Here is a 21,779-nt window from a genome sequence, read left to right on the forward strand (position 1 = left end):
AAACACCATCACCAGCGGTGCCTGTGGGGTCACCGGGGGTAGTGCGCAGATCACAGCGCACTTGTAAACCTCCTGACAGACTGAATCTTTGATGGGACAGTTTTTTTTGTTGTTGTTAGATTCAATATTGAATCTGTCATGTTTTCCAGATGTTTTGTATTGGTAAACTGTTGCTGAGATACTAGTATAAGCTTTCAGGGGTACGCAAGTTAATAACACTAGTTTTATTTCCTAGTTTTTTTTACATTTGGGGAATATTGGATTTTAAAGGGGGAGAAGTGTTGTAATGTGAGCATTATTAAAAGTAAGTTAATACTAATTAGGATAATGGGGGGGGGGGGTTTACTTCCATTCTTTTTACTTCCAGTGTGCTTTGTATATAGTGTTCCTGTCATGTCGTACGGGTTGTGAAAGCCTCTGTATATACATAGCTGTTTTGACGTTCGAGATAAAGTTATTTCTTTGGGCATGAAGTTGTCAAGTGTGCCTTTTTAAAAGTAGAAGTTACCACACATTCCTATGAGCAACAGATATATTTTCCTCTCTTTCTGCTTTTAGTAAAGGTTCTTTCATAAGAATCTTGTTTTTTTGATGCCATTCATTGCAATATGGAGGCATAGTTACCATTTTCAGTGATTTTTTTAATCTATTTTCTGAACAAAATTGACTTATGAAAGTCTGTGTACAAGGAACCCATTTGTTAACTGGAGACGGCCAATACTGGAATCAGTTCTGAGTAACAGTATAAATTTTCATTCAGAATATCACAGGGTAGTCCACATAGAGTAGTTAAGGGGAGATAATGTTAACTGAAGTTTTTGAGAAGGTATAGAAGCAACCACTTAATGTAGTCTACGTAGACCTTTGAAAGGCTTTAGCCAATGTCCTATATGTCAAGAAATCAAAAGCAAATGGTATCCAAAGGAGAGTGGAAAATTTAATTGAAACCTTGCTCGTGGCTGGAAGCAGAACCTAAGGTTTTTCTTTGAAAACGTTACTGACCTATCAATACTTTATTGCATCTTTAAGCAAGAGTACACTTCAGCAGCTCATCAATCTTCTCACACCACTTGTTAAGTTGGAGAACAAAAAATATCTTTCGCATACACATCAGGAGCAAATAGTAAGAGAATATGGGATAAAATTATTAGAAAATACTGCTATTATTATAACAGGGTTTATTTGCTTACTTTTATTGTTTGCATGATTTGGGTATTTTTGCACATTGGCTGCTTGACGGTCTTCTTTTCTCATGGGTTCTATTGGGTTTCTTTGTTTTGTGGCTGCCTAGAAGGAGACAAATCTCGAGGTTGTATATAGTATATGTATTTTGATAATAGATGTATTTTGAACTTTAGAAAAATGCCTTCCATGTTCAATACTTCTGGAACATTCTGCCTAAAAAGATGTAAAGACAGAAACCTGCATCACACTTGTGCTATGAAAAAGAAACTGGTGAGTTCAGATGTTAGGTTTTAACCTGAAAAGTTGACTATGCACTTCCCTCCACAGATGCTGCTCGACCAGCTGAGTTTCTCCAGCCATTTGTTCCCTGCTCCAGAATCCTGCATTTGCCACATCTCCAGGAACAATCCAGGGAGTCGCATCAACTGCTATGTCTGTCAACCCAAGAAAGGCTGTGGAGAATCCTCCTCAAGTTTGGCAGTTCTCAGAAATGCCAATCCTATACCTGCTGCATAATGGCATGTGAGCCATGATTTGAACCGAGTTTCACCAAAAACCCAATCACAGTACAGATTGAAGTCCAGCTCAGATATGTTATTGCTCTAAAACTGCTCTCAATTTATTCCTGAACAAATAACATAGAACCGAGCAGCTCAGTGCAGGCCCTTCAGCCCACGACGTTGTGCTGACCTCTCAGCTCAATCCAAGATTAGTCTAACGTTTTCCTCCCACATAGCCCTCCATTTTTCTTTCATTCATGTGTCTACCTAAATGTCCCTAATATACCTCTCTCTATCAGCACCATCGGCAGCACGTTCCATGCACCCACCACACTAGTAAAAACCCTACCTCCAACATCCCCCTGTACTTTCCTTCAATCACATAAAATTATGCCCTCTCATATTAGCTATTTCCACCCTGGGAAAAGGTACCAGCTGTCCACTCTATCTATGTCCCTCGTCATCCTTACCAAGTCTCCTCTCCTCCTCTTTCACTCAAAAGGATAAGACTCTGGACTCAAAAGGCATGCTCTCTAATCCAGGCAGCATCTTGTAAATCTCCTCTGCACCTTCTCTAAATCTCACAGCAGTGGTTGTACCACACTCCCAACAAGCTTCACATTAAAGTGGAACTGAGCGACGGGCGAATTGCGTCTACTCCAGACAAACGTCACCATCACTTCAGTCGAGCTACAGTAGCCACAAGACAATAATGTATCTGTACTTTCAAAGGCAAGCTTCAAGACATCATTAACACATTCAATAAAGCTACAAAATAAAGGCTCTCTACCACCCTGCAATCATTGCACAAAGCTCCCCTCTGGCAATAAATGTCCACGTCAGATGATAATAGCTCAATTTCTCCTTCTGTTTATCGTTGCCTTGGGCCTATCTCCCTCTGTAGCTTGTATTTCCTGGCCCCGAATTCATTAATAAACAAGGCTGGTAGAGACTGTGTATCTACAAACACCATTTCCAGAAAAGTTGGGATTTTTTCCAAAATGCAATAAGAACAAAAATCTGTGATATGTTAATTCACATGAACCTTTATTTAACTGATAAAAGTACAAAGAAAAGATCTTCGATAGGATTACTGACCAACTTAATTGTATTTTGTAAACATACACAAATTTAGAATTTGATGGCTGCAACACACTCAACAAAAGTTGGGACAGAGGTACGTTTACCATTGTGTTACATCACCTTTCCTTTTATTAACACTTTTTAATCGTTTTGGAACTGAGGCTACTAATTGTAGTAGATTTGCAATTCGAAATTTTGTCCATTCTTGCTTGATATAAGACTTCAGCTGCTCAACAGTCCGTGGTCTCCATTGTCTGATTCTCCTCTTCATGATGCGCCATACATTTTCAATAGGAGATAGATCTGGACTGGCAGCAGGCCAGTCAAGCACATGCACTCTGTGTCTACAAAGCCATGCTGTTGTAGCCTGTGCAGAATGTGGTCTGGCATTGTCCTGCTGAAATAAGCATGGACGTCCCGGGAAGAGACGTCGCCTTGATGGCAACATATGTCTCTCTAAAATCCTAATATATGCCTCAGAGTCAATGGTACCTTCACATACATGCAACTCACCTATGCCGTGGACACTGATGCACCCCCATACCATCATATATGCTGGCTTTTGCACCTTTCGCTGATAACAATCTGGATGGTCATTTTCATCTTTGGCACGGAGAACTCCAAGCCCGTTTTTTCTGAAAACTAGCTGAAATGTGGACTCATCTGACCACAGCACACGGTTCCACAGTCTCTCAGTCCATCTGAGATGAGCTCGGGCCCAGAGAACTCGCCGGCGTTTCTGCATAGAGTTGATGTATGGCTTCCGCCTTGTGTAATACAGTTTCAAGTTGCATTTCTGGATGCAGTGACGGACTGTGTTGAGTGACAATGGTTTTCCGAAGTACTCCCGAGCCCAGGTGGCTATAATTGTCACAGTAGCATGACGGTTTCTTAGGCAGTGTCGCCTGAGGGCTCGAAGATCACGTGCATTCAACAGTGGTTTCTGACCTTGTCCTTTACGCACTGAGATGTCTCTGAATTCTGAATCTTTTCACAATATTATGTACAGTAGATGTTGAAAGACCAAAATTCTCTGCAATCTTGCATTGAGAAATGTTCCTTTTGAACTGATACTTGAATATTCTGTGCACTTTTCAATCTTATTTTAACTCTGTCCCAACTTTTGTTGTGTTGCAGCCATCAAATTCTAAATTTGTGTATGTTTACAAAATACAATTAAGTTGGTCAGTAAAACTATCGAAAATCTTTTCTTTGTACTTTTGTCAGTTAAATAAAGGTTCACGTGAATTAACATATCACAGATTTTTGTTTTTATTGCATTTTGGAAAATATCCCAACTTTTCTGGAAATGAGGTTTGTATATTGCACCCTCAAAATGAAGGTTTTCTCACCTTGATACCACCAATTTCAGTAGATCTCATTCACATTGGCTTGTTTTATCTCATGGCCTGGTTAGTGAAGTTTTTCATGTGGCTGTTGGACTCGTAGAACAACTACAATTTAACATTTGCATGTGCAAGGCAGATAAATGTATCAGCCTATCATAAACTAAACACAAGAGATTCTGCAGATGCTGGAAATCCAGAGCAACATACACAAAATGCTGGAGGAACTCAGCAGGTCAGGCAGCCTCTGCAGAAATGGATAAGCAGTCAATGTTTCATGCTGAGACCCTTCATCGGGACCGGAAGTGGGGGGGGGGGGAAGATGCCAGAATAAAAAGATGGGGGGGCAGGGGAAAGGGGACAAGCTAGAAGGTGATAGGTGGAAAGGTGATAGGGCACCAGGAGGAGGTGCTAGGCAGGAGAAGAGGTAAGAGGCCAGAGTGGGTAACTGAGGAAGAGGGGAAGGGGAGGAAAAAAGTATTGCCAGCAGGAGAAATCTATGTTCATGCCACCAGCTTGGAGGTTACCTAGACAGAATATGAAGTGTTTGTCCTCCACACAAATGAGGCCATGGACTGACATGTCAGAACAGGAATGGGGATACGGGTTAAAACGGTTGGTCACCGGAAAATTCCACACTTTGCAGATGGAGCAGTGACGCTTCACAAAGCAATCCCCTATTTATGCTGGGTCTCACCAGCGTTGAGGAGGCTACACAGGGAACACTAGGTACAGCAGACGATCCCAATGGATTCGTGGGTGAAGTACTGCCTCACCTGGAAGGGCTGTTTGGGGCCATGAATGGAGGTGAGGGAGGTGATTGGGCAAGTGTAATATTTCTAACGCTTGCAGGGAGAAGTGCTAGGTGCAAAATTAATGGGGAGGGATGAATGGACAAGGGGATCACAGAATCATAGTATCAGCAATTGTGTAGCTACAGTCTTCATGATTTTGTATTAGATTATTAGTCATCTGTTCTACTATCCATTCCCAGTAACCAGAGTCAAATACTGGAGCAGTTTTTCTTCTATTTGTACTTCATCATCAACCATGATCTAGCACATTTTACAGAGGTGTCCATAATGAGCATGGAAGATCAAATTGATCTTTTACTAACTGATTGCTTATGATTTCTTGGGCATTTGATTCAGCTTTCCAAAAGCACCAGAGTCGAAATTGTGTTGCTGAAATTGATTGACTGGGTAGATCCAAAAGAGCTAGCATGGCTTCAGATTGGGAAGGTGGGGGGGGGGGAGGGTAAAATATTATTAGGTAAGGATTATTTATTTTCCACAAATCACTCGATTTTACAAAGGGTGGAAACATTACCATGAATAAATATGGGAGCAATGTTTGCCAGTAGAGGCATGTAGGATATTGAAGTACACTTGAGGTTTCCGGCTCTGCACTGACAAGGCCAGACGTGGCCTAACTTGGTCCTTACGCAGCCAGTACTCAGATAACACAATCTACCAGTGATGTTCTTAAAAACTGACACAGTTACTCCCTAGTTAGTACTTGCCAGTTTCTGAATTAGTTTTATTGTACCTTGCCAGTTACCTTGTTTAGACAGTTTTTAAAAGGTCAGCAGTATCAATCAGATACAGTTTTGAGCACAGTGAGATCCAACATTGTTACTACAAATAGATTGCTAGAGTCCAGTAAATAATGGCAATTGTCTTCTCAGAGATTGACCTGAACACTTCCAGTAATATTCATGTTTAGGTTATGCTCAGGCTGGACTCAATTTCAATAAAGATGCTTGCTTCTGTATCCTAGTTTTTCCACATATACAAATTTGTGTGTCTCCATTGTTGTTAATGACATGGTATAATGGTAAAAATCCTGAGATTTTGTTGGGAACTATCTAAATACTTTCTTTAACAAAAGGGAACTTCTTAAAAAAAAAGAATTTCCAACATCTCAAACAACAGGAATTCTGCAGATGCTGGAAATTCAAGCAACACACATCAAAGTTGCTGGTGAACGAAGGGTCTCGGCCTGAAACGTCGACTGTACCTCTTCCTAGAGATGCTGCCTGGCCTGCTGCGTTCACCAATTTCCAACATCTTCAGATTTACTCTTGTTTGTAACTTCTTAAACTATTTTCTTAAGGCCGTAATGAGAGCTGCCCAATGGCCTCCTCCCCACTGTGGTCTAAGGGGTAGCCTCTTCAACCACCCGCCCCTCCAAATGTCTCAGTCTGTCCTAATCCTCGGCCTTTAAACGTGCATATATATTCCACGTTTCTGAGCCGTGACATATTTGTCCCAATGCAGACTGAGGTCTGGCTTTTCCTGTCCGCTGCCCGCTGCCCGTTTCCAGTCGTGTGCTGATCCATGTCCTTTCCTTTGAAGTTCCGGTCCGGCCAATCTTCTGCTTGTCGCCGTGATGGTTTTACCATCGGTTCCTGTCGGCCGACCACAGGCAGCGCTCTGTCCCCATCCCCGTCCTGCCGGGGTAAAACACTGCTTCACGCATCCTCCCTGCCCAGGCCGCGAGTGGCACCGCAGCAGCCCCAGGGTCACCAGCAGCCATGCGCGACAGGCCACGTTACGTCAGCAGATAGACGCTAGACGCCTTGCGTCAGTGGGCGTATGTGCGTGTCCACGTGACGGCCGATGTCACGTGACTCAATTGCCCAGCCGAGCGCCCTGACGTGACGTCAGCCGGCTGACGTGCGTAGCGTCACGTCGCTCGTTCGCCGTCTGCGTGTTGTGTTTGTGTGCGGAGTGGCTGCTCGCTGCCTTTCGCTCGGACCATGTCCGTCAACTACGCGGCGGGGCTATCGCATTACGAGCATAAGGGCAAGTGCGGCTTGCCCGAGGTAAGGGAGGTAGCGCCGCATCGGGGTCGAGTAGCATTGGGTCGGGTGAGGCTGGTCCCGGCCGTGACACAGGCCCCGGGCCAGAGAGGTGCATTGTTTGGGCCCCAATTGTCTGTGGAGTCCCAGATAAGATGCGGCGTTGAGAGGTCAGAAAGTGAGGGATACCTTAGAGCCCGGTGTCACAGCGTTAACATGCAGGTCCAGGGATCAGAAACAAATGACACGTTAGCCTTTACTGAACAAGTTGGAGAAAGAGAGCTATTCATGTGGGTTGTCGAGGAGATATGATGTGAAACATTTGTTCCCTTACCTAAGACGGTGTGCATTTGCTTTGATCAATTCCTGAGCTAAAGATGCCCTATGAGGAGAGGTTAGAGAATCAAAGCTGAAAATATCGGGGAAAAAACTACCATAGAAAAGTACAGCACAGAAACAGGTTCTTTGCCCCATCTAGTCTGTGCTGAACTATTCTGCTGAGGCCCATTGACCTGCACCTGGAACATAGCACTTCATACCCCTCCCATGTATGTATTTATCCAAACTTCTCTTAAATGTTGAAATGAAACGCACATCCATCACTTCCACTGGCAGCTCTCACCACCAAGAAAAAGTTCCCCTTTGCATTCCCCTTAAACATTTCAACCTTAACCTGTGACATCTAGTTCTAGTCTTACACAACCTCAGTGGAAAAAAAACTTTCAACCTTATCTTCCTGTGGATACGTGTCCACAAGTGTACACAATACTCCAAATTAGACCTCACTAACATTTTAAGCAACTACAACATAACATCCCAACTCCTATGCTCAATACTTTGACTTATATGCCAGAAGCTCTCTCTATGACCCTATGTACCTGTGACGCCACTTCCAAGGAATTATGGATCTGTATTCCCAAGTCCCTCTATTCTACCACACTCCTCAGTCCCATGCCATTTGCTGTTACAGTCCTGCCCTAGTTTGTCCTCCCAAAGTGCATTACCTTAGACTTGTCTGCATTAAATGTCAGGCAGCATCTGTGGAAAACGAAATAATCAGCATTATGGGTTTGCAGTGTTTAGGCTCACAGAACCAAAACAATGATTGCTACTCTTTTTCACAGATGCTGTCCTCTGTACTGAGTTTTTCTACCAGTTTCTGCTTTGAATTCAATTTCATTTTTATTTATTTGTTGGGGTGTAAGGGCTTGTGTTCCTTGATAATAATAAAGGAGGTTCGTAAAGGGTAGTTGATCAGATACTTTCCCCTGATTAAAGAGAATGGCCTTGGTATAATAGGTCACAATGAGGAGGGGAAATTTCTTCACTATGAATTGTGAATCAACTTATCAGACCATAAGATGTAGGAGCAGGATTAGGCCATTTTGCGCGTTGAGTCTACTGTGCCATTTCATCTTGGCTGATCCATTTCCCTCACAATCCCAATCTCCTGTCTTTCATGCCCAAATAATCAAGAATCTATCAACCTCTTCCTTAAATATACCCAGTGACTTGGCCTTCACAACCACTTGTGACAACAAATTCCACAGATTTACCGCTCTGGCTAAAGAAATTCATCCTCATCTTCATTCTAAATGGACGGGCCTCTATTCGGAGGCTTTGTCTTCTGGTCTTTGACCCACTCCCACCACAGGAAACACTCTCCACATCCACTCTGTCGGGCCTTTCAGTATTCGGTAGGTTTCAAGTCCTCTTGAAATGAATGCTGACATTGCATTTGCTTTCCTCACAACCAACTCACCTTCTCACTGACTCAACCTGCAAATTAACATTTAGAGAATCCTACACAAGGATTCCCAAGTCTCTTTGCATCTCAGATTTTTGGAATTTTCTCTCCATTTAGAATATAGTCTACATTTTAATTTATTCTACCAAAATACATGACCAGACACCTTCTGACACTGTACTCCATCTGACACTTTGCCCATTCTCCTAATCTGGCTAAGTCCTTCTGTAGCCTCTCTGTTTCCTCAACAGTACCTGCCCCTCCACCTATCTTCATATCATCCACAAATTTGGCCACAAAGCCATCGATTCGGTCATCAAAATCATTGTCATATGTAAAAAGAAGTGGTCCCAACACAGACCCCTGTGGAATGCCATAGTCACCCGCAGCCAACCGGAAAAGGCTCCCCTTAATCCCACTCTTTGCCTCCTGCCGATTAACCAGTGCTCTACCATGCTGGTATTTCTCCTGTAATACCGTGGGTTTTTGTAAAGCAGCCTCGTGTGATGCCTTGTCAAAGGCCTTGTGAAAATCGAAGTATACAACATCCACTGATTCTCCTTTGTCTCTCCTGCTTGTTATTTCTTCAAAGAATTCCAACAGATTTGTCAGGCAAGATTTTCCCTTCAGGAAACTATGCTGACTATGGCATGGTACCCGTACTTGTAGCATGGTACACTCCAAGTACCCGAAACCACATCCTTAACAATTAACTCCTACATCTTCCCAATCACTGAGGTCAGATTAACTGGCCTATAATTTTCTTTCTTCTGTCTCTCTCCTTTCTTAAGGCATCGAGTGATATTTGCAATTTTCCAGTCCTTTTGAACCATACCAAAACTAAGTAAAATTGTGGAGTGGAGATTGCAGACCAGCCATCATCATAAATTGTTGATCAAGGTCAAAGATCTATATGGCTCAGCTCTTGTTTGCATTTAAGTTGCTGGTGAACGCAGCAGGCCAGGCAGCATCTCTAGGAAGAGGTACAGTTGACGTTTCGGGCCGAGACCCTTCGTCAGGACTAACTGAAGGACGAGCTAGTAAGAGATTTGAAAGAGGGAGGGGAAGGGGGAGATCCAAAATGATAGGAGAAGACAGGAGGGGGAGGGATGGAGCCAAGAGCTGGACAGGTGATTGGCAAAAGGGATATGAGAGGATCATGGGACATGAGGCCCAGGGAGAAGGAAAGCGGGGGGGGGGTACCCAGAGGATGGGCAAGGGGTATAGACAGAGGGACAGAGGGAGAAAAAGGAGAGAAAGAATGTTCACAGAGGGGGTAGGGAGGAGGTGGGGCATTAGCGGAAGTTAGAGAAGTCAATGTACATGCCATCAGGTTGGAGGCTACCCAGACGGAATATAAGGCGTTGTTCCTCCAACCTGAGTGTGGCTTCATCTTTACAGTAGAGGAGGCCGTGGATAGACATGTCAGAATGGGAATGGGATGTGGAATAAAAATGTGTGGCCACTGGGAGATCCTGCTTTCTCTGGTGGACAGAGCGTAGGTGTTCAGCGAAATGGTCTCCCAGTCTGCGTTGGGTCTCGCCAATATATAAAAGGCCACATCGGGAGCACCGGACGCAGTATATCACCCCAGCCGACTCACAGGTGAAGTGTCGCCTCATCTGGAAGGACTGTCTGGGGCCCTGAATGGTGGTAAGGGAGGAAGTGTAAGGGCACGTGTAGCACTTGTTCCGCTTACAAGGATAAGTGCCAGGAGGGAGATCAGTGGGGAGGGATGGGGGGGACGAATGGACAAGGGAATCGCGTAGGGAGCGATCCCTGCGGAAAGTGGGGGGGGGGAAGATGTGCTTAGTGGTGGGATCCCGTTGGAGGTGGCGGAAGTTACGGAGAATAATATGTTGGACCCGGAGGCTGGTGGGGTGGTAGGTGAGGACCAGGTGAACCCTATTCCTAGTGGGGTGGCGGGAGGATGGAGTGAGAGCAGATGTACGTGAAATGGGGGAGATGCGTTTAAGAGCAGAGTTGATGGTGGAGGAAGGGAAGCCCCTTTCTTTAAAAAAGGAGGACATCTCCCTCGTCCTAGAATGAAAAGCCTCATCCTGAGAGCAGATGCGGCAGAGACGGAGGAATTGCGAGAAGGGGATGGCATTTTTGCAAGAGACAGGGTGAGAAGAGGAATAGTCCAGATAGCTGTGAGAGTCAGTGGACTTATAGTAGACATCAGTAGATAAGCTAATGTCTGCTATAGCGTCTACTATACTATACATGTCTACTACATGTATGTTGCTTGAATTTCCAGCATCTTCAAAATTCCTCGTGTTTACATTCGTGTTTGCATTTGTTCTCTTTTCCACGCTTTAAGCATTTTTTGCTACCAATGGAATATCCTTCTCAGTCTCCTTTTTTAGGTCTTATTAAGTGACATTCTCGGATTAGTATTGTTTGTTTTGTATTACCCTTTAAACTATTTATCTGAAATACATCCGGGGTGCCGATAGCATTCATGGGATCTTCTGAAAGAGGAATAAACCCATTTAACTGCAGGAGAATCAGTCCACAGCCATCCTACAAACAATTACTGCCTCCTTTGAACAATGAATATTCTTTCACCTTCATTATCTGAAATTGATGAAGTTGTGTTCATTGTTAGAAAACTTTGGGGGGAAAAGCTTTTTGTAGCATCTTCACTGCTTCGGATAACCTTAAATGCTTTTCAATCGATGGGTTATTTCTGAAGTTCCCCCTTTAGTGTGTACACAGCAATTGAGGGTGTTCCCTAACTTTCTCCTTGTAAAAGCTTAAATGTATAAAATGAATGAGTTTCATGATGCCTATTTCAGGAATTATAATGTGTTAGAATTCCTCCAAGATTCCTTCAAAATCGGCTTGGATTTATTATTGATTTATATAGAGATATATTATTGATTATATAGAGATACAGTGTGAAATAGACCCTTCTGGCCCTTCAAGCCACACTGCCAGCAACACACCGATTTAACCCAATGTTATCACGGGACAACTTACAATGACCAATTAACCTACTAACCAGTACGCCTTTGGACTGTGGGAGGAAATCGGAGCACCCGGAGGAAACTTACACATTCATGAGGAGGACATACAAACTCATTAGATTACCAATGAAGAAAGCACTCCAAAACTTTAAATAGAAAATGGTGAAAGCATTTCGTAGGTCAGGCAACAGGCAGAAAGAGAAACAGTTGACATCTCAGCTCAGATACCCTTTGTCAGAACAGTAAAAGAAGCTAAAATAGTTTATTTAATTTTCAGAGAGGGTAGAAGTGATGGATAGTATAAAGGAAACATCTCTGAAAGGGCGAAGTCATGGTTGCCATGATGAAGCAATTGGTTGATAGGGTTAATAGAGACAGAAGGAGGGAGAGAGATGGTCAGCATGCCAGACTGCACTACCAGAGGGAGGGAAATTGCATTATTATTTCAGACAGAACCTGGTGGTGTAGTGGTCTTGGGTTTGAATTCAGGCGGCTCCTTGCACGCTTTCCATCCATACTGGGTTGAGCGTCGAGCTAGCAACTCGGCTTTGTGAAAAACAGCAAGGTTGCCACCTGATGCTCCTCAAGACACAGAACAGAACAGCAATTACAGATGGTGGGGGGGGGCAGGTGGCTTAGAGCAACACTGGCAAGTTCTGGTTCAAATACTGGGCATTTCTTACAGATCTACATTTTATAGCTTTAACACGCATCTTAGTGTCTCTTCCTTCTCTCTAACAATCCTGATGCTGCCTTCAGCAGCTTATAAACTATGCAGTTCTGACTTCATCTTATCAGAGAGATTCCCATTGTATTCATCCCATATTGCCCTCTGTAACCTTAAGCTATCTTGGTTTCTTACTTTTCCAGTTCTGATGAACTGTCTTCAGCCTGAAACATTAAATCTGTTTCTTCTTCCACAGAGGCTGCTGAGTGTTTCCAGCATTTTTTGTTTTTATTTCACGTTTCTAGCATCTGCAGCTTTTGATTTGCACCTTTGAACCTGCTATTCACGTTATGCTGTAATGATGATTTAAATCCTGGAGGGTGATTGATCTTACATCATTTGCTATTGGTTACCATTGCTCCCAAGTGATCCTAGCTGACTTCTTAGCATTTGTTTTAACTTTATAAGGATCTGACGTTGAAGAAATTGCAGTTCTTTAAAGCCACAAGTGAAACTTTAGATTGAAACCAAATTGTGTTCTTAATGTTACAGAGTTTTGATTCCCCTGAGGAACTCGAGAGAAAGGTGTTGGAGTTGGCTGATCTAGTACGGAACGCCTCTTATTTGGTGGTGCATACTGGAGCTGGGATCAGCACATCCTCGGGAATTCCTGACTTTAGGTATTTTGGCTTTGCCAACATGGAGCTGTATTTGAAGCAAGAGCCCTAGGTCTGCATGTTGCACCTTAATGAATCTGTCTAAAATGTTCAATGACGGTTATTATATGGCATGGATACTGTTTGTGTTAGGATTTGAGTCCCTTCCTTGCCTTGCTTTTTTCAGTCTTTAGCTGTCTTCACTGCTCTGGCCAAGCTCTCTAGTCTTTTGCCCTATTGTAAATTTCCTTTCAGTTTGACACGGTTGATTTTCATGTTGTCAATTCCCTCATCTACATCTTCCAACTTTCTTAATTTCGTTAGCTCCTCCATAGGCTAAGTGTTTTCATCAGGTTTCTAATTATCCTTCTCAGTATTCCTTTATCACCGTTTCTGTAATATGATTTTCATAAATTTTCCCGAGTGCCAGAGGATGGTTTACTGTGCTAAAGGTGTTCTGTAATAATACCACAACAATCTTAATTATTTGGTCTCTTCAACTTTCATTTAATATGTGGTATTAAAAACAGTAAACATCTTGTGAGTTAGTCCTTGGTAACAAATGGGTAGTCTTAATATTCAAACAACTCATAACTGGTAGAGTATAATTCTGTCACTTTCATACATCTGATTAGGGGGATTGTCATCGGGAATTATGAACATCGAGTCATTAGGCCACGGCTTTTCCCAAGTGTTTGGAATCCCCCTGCAGAATCATAAAATTTATGCATAAAGGAGAAGCCATTCGGCCCTTTGTATCAATGCTAACTATTGATCAACTAAGTTAATTCCATTTCCCAATTCCAGGTCTAAAGACTAGAAAATTACAGCTCACTAAATATGCATTCAAGTGATTTTTATAACGAGGTGAGGTTTTCTATCTCCTCCATTCTTTTTGGTAGTGAGTTCCAGATCCCATCCCCACTCCCACACAATCAATGAGAGGCATATTTTTCTTGTCAGTTCCTCTCCTCACTACCTCACTAATCCTCTTTTGCACTATTTGTTTACTGTATTATAACTCGTAGTAATTTGTTCCAAAGCTTAGACATTTTCCCTCATAGCTGTTAAAAGATCCTTATAGATCTTCTCCACACTATAGCACTATTATTTTTGTTGTGTGATGACCGGAACTCTACACAGGACTCAAGCTATGGCTTAACATGTTCCAATGCAACATCCCTGTTCTTATTTCCATGTCCTAGCAAATAGAATCCAGTTTTCCATTGGTGTATTTGCCTTCAGGGATTTGTAGACAAGCAAATTTTGACATTGTAGTTTATTCACTTTTAAGAATGCTGCATTATCTCACTCTTTGTTCATTATTTCAATTGCTTCCCATTCTTCCCCTTTAACTGAAGTGCTTATCTAAATCTACCTCTGGTGAAAACAGATGCAAAATATTCATTGAGAACTTTACACATGTTCAGCATCCATAATCAATCCCTTACTTCTGAATATAATTCACTTTCTAATCCTCTTATCTTGAGGGGTCTCAGATTTTGCCTGTCTAAATTGTTATCTAATTTCACCAGTGCACCTTTACAGCCGGATTCTGCTTTGCTGAGCTTTCAGCACCTTTTCACTTTGTTCTGCCCTGTATTTTTATTGTCATCCATGAGTTTCGAATTGGGGTCTCCTTCCCCTTCTAAGATACTTCGTTGTTCTGAACCTTCGCTATTTAAACCTTAAGTAGCTCAGACAGATTTGGCTTCAAGGAGCCATTTCTATATGTATTAAATAGTCTTTTAGCCCAGTAAAATTAACCTTGTTCCTATTTAGAACTACTCAGGTCCACCTTTAGTCCTTTTCCAGAGCCATACTAAATACAACTCATAATCACTACTCTTTTTGCTACCTTTTCCACTTACCAGTGTTCCTTCCCTAAAGCTGTTGTTCTCTTGTTGGGTTTGTTATACTTAAAAAATTTCTTAATGCATTCCAAGAATTCAATTTCTTCTAAACTCATTATTCTGCTACTGTCCTATTACTTTTAGAATTGTTGAGATTCCCAGCTATCATTCATTTATTATTTTGTCATGTCTTGGATATTTACTTAATAATTGACTACCTCTCACTAAACGTTGAGGAGGAATAGTATGTTCCCATTAATGTGATTGCTCTTTTTTGTTGTACAATTCAACCAAGGTTACCTCATTTATTGATCTTTCTCATATATCACTCCTCCCAGACGTAACCGTGTCACAGCTGATAGGACTGTGTTTTATGTCTATCATGAAAGCCCTACGTCAAGAATGTTCAGCAGTCACATCAGCCCATTTTGAGCCACATTTCAGTAAGTGTGTCAAACTCCAAATTAACATCTGTGTCCTCAGTTCATCATCACCTTTATTCCTTAGACCATTCGTGTTAGTATGGACAATTAAATCTCCCATAAAATAGTCTTTTTCAGCCTGCTGTTTCCTCAGCCTTCATCTCTTATGCTGTGTTTTCAGATTTGGGATATGTTTCCATGTATTGAGTTCATCTAAACTCCATCAGCCTATGTCCCAATTTGACCCATGTCCTGTTTAACACCACTACCTTTTTTGACCCACACTGTTTTCATCTTGGCTAGTATTTCAGTAGTACAATTCTCATCTTTTCACGACCTTCCTGTCTTTATGTTTGTGATCTCTTTCAGTATAATTTCTGTGTTTTTCTAGTGAATGTTAAGTATATGATGCTGTGTGCTCATGATGCTGCTGCAATTTTCATTGCATATATGCAAACTTTTGAATCATGTTTCATCTTTAGTCTCATGCACACTCCTGATGTTCAGGCTATCTATGGTAGCCTTTGAGTCCCTGAAATTTCCTCCATGAAGATCTTCTCTTCAAGAATATTCATTTAAAATCTGATTACTTATTCAAGTTTATTGTAATATCCCCTTAATCTGGTTTAAATTTTGGTAACACATAATTGCCTAGTTCTGAGAGTACGTTTACTTGCTGCTGTGGAATGTTTTACTATGTTTAAAGGGCTATTTAATTGCAAGTTGATGTGTTGAAGAGTGTTATTTTCAGATTGTTCAGCAGACAGGAAAACATATTTATTTGATGTCAGCAGTGCTCTCCATATGTCTGTAGGTGGTGCAGTGGATTACTCCATGGTAGTTTGTGCAGTCTGCTACCCATTTCCAAGCAGACAAATGCTTAGTCACAAAACTTAAGGGCCTAGGTTGCAGTAGATCTGTGTTACCTTGAGTGATTTGAAACTTGCCTTTAAGTAAAGCAGCAAATAAGTTGACGGTTCACTAAATTATCATGAGGTGATGGAGCAACTTGAAATATTTCAGAATGAAAGCAAATAGTGCTTTGCTTTGTTGAATTTAAACCAGTAGGTGGTATCTTATACTTAATGTTCTCAAGATGTTGAAAATCTGCGGCTATGCCCAGCTTTAATTTTGTGATTATGTGGGCTGCACAAGATGCCCTAATGCTTGAATGTGTTTTCCTGCACAGTGCCTTTTGTTTATTTCAACTAATACCCAGTTGCTATCAGTGGCAAGCTCCTGTCCCTCTGCCGTTACCACAGACGAACAGGACTTTTCTTGTTAAACTAAAGGTGTAGCTATGGGCACCCGTATGGGTTCCAGCTATGCCTGCCTTTTTGTTGGCTTTGTGGAACAATCCATGTTCCGTGCCTATTCTGGTATCTGTCCCCCACTTTTCCTTCGCTACATCGACGACTGCATTGGCGCTGCTTCCTGCACGCATGCAGAGCTCGTTGACTTTATTAACTTTGCCTCCAACTTTCACCCTGCCCTCAAGTTTACCTGGTCCATTTCCGACACCTCCCTCCCCTTTCTAGATCTATCTGTCTCTGTCTCTGGAGACAGCTTATCCACTGATGTCTACTATAAGCCTACTGACTCTCACAGCTATCTGGACTATTCCTCTTCTCACCCTGTCTCTTGCAAAAACGCCACCCCCTTCTCGCAATTCCTCCGTCTCTGCTGCATCTGCTCTCAGGATGAGGCTTTTCATTCTAGGACGAGGGAGATGTCCTCCTTTTTTAAAGAAAGGGGCTTCCCTTCCTCCACTATCAACTCTGCTCTTAAATGCATCTCCCCCATTTCACGTACATCTGCTCTCACTCCATCCTCCCGCCACCCCACTAGGAATAGGGTTCCCCTGGTCCTCACCTACCACCCCACCAGCCTCCAGGTCCAACATATTATTCTCCGTAACTTCCGCCACCTCCAACGGGGTCCCACCACTAAGCACATCTTTCCCTCCCCCCTCTCTCTGCTTTCCGCAGGGATCGCTCCCGACGCGACTCCCTTGTCCATTCGTCCCCCCCATCCCTCCCCACTGATCTCCCTCCTGGCACTTATCCGTGTAAGCGGAACAAGTGCTACACATGCCCTTACACTTCCTCCCTTACCACCATTCAGAGCCCCAAACAGTCCTTCCAGGTGAGGCGACACTTCACCTGTGAGTCGGCTGGGGTGATATACTGCGTCCGGTGCTCCCGATGTGGCCTTTTATATATTGGCGAGACCCGACACAGACTGGGAGACCGCTTTGCTGAACACCTACGCTCTGTCCGCCAGACAAAGCAGGATCTCCCAGTGGCCACACATTTTAATTCCACATCCCATTCCCATTCTGACATGTCTATCCACGGCCTCCTCTACTGTAAAGATGAAGCCACACTCAGGTTGGAGGAACAACATCTTATTTTCCGTCTGGGTAGCCTCCAACCTGATGGCATGAACATCAACTTCTCTAACTTCCGCTAATGCCCCACCTCCCCCTCGTACCCCATCTGTTACTTATTTTTATACACACATTCTTTCTCTCACTCGCCTTTTTCTCCCTCTGTCCCTCTGAATATACCCCTTGCCCATCCTCTGGGTCCCCCCCCCTTGTCTTTCTTCCCGGACCTCCTGTCCCATGATCCTCTCGAATCCCTTTTGCCTATCACCTGTCCAGCTCTTGGCTCCATCCCTCCCCCTCCTGTCTTCTCCTATCATTTTGGATCTCCCCCTCCCCCTCCAACTTTCAAATCCCTTACTCACCCTTCCTTCAGTTAGTCCTGACGAAGGGTCTCGACCTGAAACGTCGACTGTACCTCTTCCTAGAGATGCTGCCTGGCCTGCTGCGTTCACCAGCCACTTTGATGTGTGTTGCTTGAATTTCCAGCATCTGCAGAATTCTTGTTGTTAGGACTTTTCCTGAGAGCTGTTTTCTTCCATTTGTGCAAAATAGGCCCTCCCTTGGCAATTATCTTTTCTAACTATGCATCTTAAAAATTCTGCTTTCACCTCCTTTAATGAAAAAAGTTCTGACAATTTCTAAAAGAATTAAGTTCACTTCATGTATTTGATCTCGCGGCTCCTTTTTTCTCCTTTTTTTTAAAGTTGTGACCCTATTTTTAGCTTCTACAAGAGGATATGAATCTAATTCAAAATGATAAATTATGATGTGTAAATGATCAGTCATTGGCTGAATAAGGTTTCGGTTTTTAGAATTTGCATTGGATAACACTTACGAAACAATGGACTGTGAATATACTCTTAACATCAACCCACTTTGTGGATAAATACTATTTTTATCCCTTTGTGCTATGTGATTGCTATTAAATATATGTATACCATTTCTTATAATCATCTGTTCTTGCCAGTAAAGAGGAAGTTGTTCTGACTGAGTTCTGTGTCGGTTACTATTTTATATTTTGTTTTTGGGTCTCCTTCATAAATTGGCATGTTCCCAACAAAACTATTTAACTTTCAAAGATCACTAGATCACCCATATCTAGAGGGGAGCTACAGTCTGTTCAGCTTAATTCTATGCAAATATATACACTTTCAGTTTGGTTTATAGCACGTGAATCATTTCTGCATCTTTAGTGACTGTAATATGGGAATCAGAACCCAGTGCTATTCTCCTAAGTGCAAGCCAACCAAAATTTAGCATTTCTACTTTCTGGAAATGTGCTCTTTATTTGCATTTTAATGCATTTGTAATACTATTATAAATTTATGTATTCCTTATGGAGTTACCACTCCATCCCAGTTAGACTCATTCTAGCAGTATGTTCCCACCTTATACTTACCATGACCGTGCAGGGTACACTGGTCATAATGAAAGTACTTTGCTATTGTATGTCACTGTCTAGTTAATGTCAGCTCGCATTTCTAACAAGATTGACCATGGGTCATAAGACCATAAGATATAGAAGCAGAAGTAGGCCATTCAGCCCATTGAGTCTGCTCCGCCTTTTCGTCATGGGCTGATCCAATTTTTCCAGTCATCCCCAGTCCCCTGCCTTCTCCCCATACTCTTTGATGCCTTGGCTAATCAAGAACCTATCTGTCTCTGCCTTAAATGCACCCAATGACTTGGCTTCCACAGCCGCTCGTGGCAACAAATTCCACAGATTTACCACCCTCTGACTAAAGTAATTTCTCCACATCTCTGTTCTAAATGGACATCCTTCAATCCTGAAGTCCTCTTGTCCTAGACTCCCCTACTATGGAAAATAACTTTGCCATATCTAATCTGTTCAGGTCTTTTAACATTTGGAATGTTTCTATGAGATCCCCCCTCATTCTCCTGAACTCCAGGGAATACAGCCCAAGAGCTGCCAAATGTTCCTCATTAAGTACCCCTTTCATTCCTGGAATCATTCTCGTGAATCTTCTCCAAACCCTCTCCAATGTCAGTATATCCTTACTAAAATAAGGAGCCCAAAACTGCACACAATACTCCAAGTGTGGTCTCATGAGTACCTTATAGAATCTCAACATCACATCCCTGCTCTTATATTCTATACCTCTAGAAATGAATGCCAACATTGCATTCGCCCTCTTCACCACCGACTCAACCTCGAGGTTAACCTTTAGGGTATCCTGCACAAGGACTCCCAAGTCCCTTTGCATCTCTGCATTTTGAATTCTCTCCCCATCTAAATAATAGTGTACCCATTTATTTCTTCCACCAAAGTGTATGACCATACAGTTTCCAACATTGTATTTCACTTGCCACTTCTTTGCCCATTCCCCTAAACTATCTAAGTCTCTCTGCAAGTTCTCTGTTTCCTCAACACTACCCGCTCCTCCATCTATTTTTGTATCATCGGCAAGTTTAGCCATAAATCCATTAATCCCAGAGACCACATCATTGACGTACATCATAAAAAGCAGTGGTCCCAACACCAACCCTTGTGGAACTCCACTTGTAACCAGCAGCCAGCCAGAATAGGATCTTTTATTCCCACTCTTGGTTTTCTGCCGATCACCCAATGCGCCAGTCATGCCAGTAACTTCCCTGTAACTCTTTGGGCTCTTATCTTTCTAAGCAGCCTCGTGTGCGGCACCTTGTCAAAGGCCTTCTGAAAATCCAAGTACGCCACATCTGCATCTCCTTTGTCTACACTGTGTAATTTCCTCAAAAAACTTTCAGGAAACCATGCTGGCTTTGGCCTATCTTGTCATGTGCCTCCAGGTACTCCATAATCTCATCCCTAACAATCAATTCTAACAACTTATCAACCACTGATGTCAGGCTAACAGGTCTATAGTTTCCTTTCTGTTGCCTCCCACCCTTCTTAAATAGCGGAGTAACATTTGCAATTTTCCAGTCATTCAGTACAATGCCAGGATCTATCGATTCTTGAAAGGTCATTGTTAATGCCTCCACAATCTCTCACAACCTGACATTGCATTCCATCAGGGTCAGGGGATTTATCCACCCTCAGACCATTAAGCTTCCTGTGCACCTTCTCAGTTGTAATTTTCACTCACTTCCCTGATATCTCTTGAATGTCCGGTATACTGCAGATGTCTTCCACTGAAGACTGATGCAAAATATGCATTCAGTTCCTGTGCCATCTCTACGTCTGTCATTACAATATCTCCACTCCTTGTGAAATATGACGACTTCTCTGCAATCCACTGCATTATGTTTTGAATGTGCGTTACTTCCATTGTGAAACTCACAAGGGGCTACAATATGCAGCTTTACAAGCTTCACTTATAAACTGTTACATGGTGCTGTTGACAGGGGACCTCGTGGTGTCTGGACGATGGAGGAGCAGGGCCTGGAGCCCAAATTCGACACCACTTTTGAGGAAGCCAGGCCTTCAAAGACTCATATGGCACTTGTGGCTCTTCAGAGGGTCGGCATTATCAAGTACGTGATCAGCCAGAATGTAGACGGGCTTCATGTACGGTCAGGATTTCCCAGGTAGGATTTCTATGCTCTTATTGTCTTTTATACATCTCATATATTTATACATCTTTAAGTAGTTTAAAATCTTATATGGGTTTTCCTATTGACAGTGATCAATATTGTGTATATGGATTTAAATACAGATGCATTTGGGCATATGCAGACAAGTGGTGTTAATTTTACTTGCCAGGCATTGACTGTCTTCAACAAGAGTCCATCTACTTTTTGCATTGAATAAAATTACTACGGCCAATTATGAATTTCCAAGTACCGTCATTGTTTAAAAATTCAGCGGCACTAACCACAAAAAAAGCTGCCAGGTGTCACTTACTAATAACCTGCTCGTGACTGTCTAGTTTTTATTAGGATATAGAAATTGTAACACAGAAACAGACCATTTGGCATATGGTCTGTGCGGATCATCTCTCACTCCTTGATTTTATTACACCACCATATCCTTTCTATATCTACTCCCTTGTCTACTTGTCTAGCTCCTTGTGAGCTACTTCAGATGCTAACTGGACTTAAAAAATCTCATTAAGAGAAATCAGCCTTGAGTGGCTGCTTGAACTCATTAACTTGGTTTTGAACACCTCCAACAGGAGGCATATTTCTTAAATCTATCATATCAAATCCCAAA

At 42.5% G+C, this 21,779-nt stretch overlaps 1 protein-coding gene across 1 annotated transcript in view; it reads left to right on the forward strand.

Annotated features, from left to right (window-relative positions):
- Positions 1-6,801: 6,801 nt before the first annotated feature.
- Positions 6,802-21,779, forward strand: part of sirt6 (sirtuin 6) — a 45,996-nt gene continuing 31,018 nt past the window's right edge. Inside the window, exons 1-3 of the mRNA XM_063032265.1 lie at positions 6,802-6,941; positions 12,856-12,983; positions 20,972-21,154. Of these exons, the coding sequence (XP_062888335.1) occupies positions 6,876-6,941; positions 12,856-12,983; positions 20,972-21,154 (377 nt within the window). The 5' untranslated portion in view covers positions 6,802-6,875. The remainder of the gene's footprint in view (positions 6,942-12,855; positions 12,984-20,971; positions 21,155-21,779) is intronic.

This window comes from Mobula hypostoma, chromosome 24, assembly GCF_963921235.1.
Source record: "Mobula hypostoma chromosome 24, sMobHyp1.1, whole genome shotgun sequence".
Lineage (NCBI taxonomy): Eukaryota > Metazoa > Chordata > Chondrichthyes > Myliobatiformes > Myliobatidae > Mobula > Mobula hypostoma.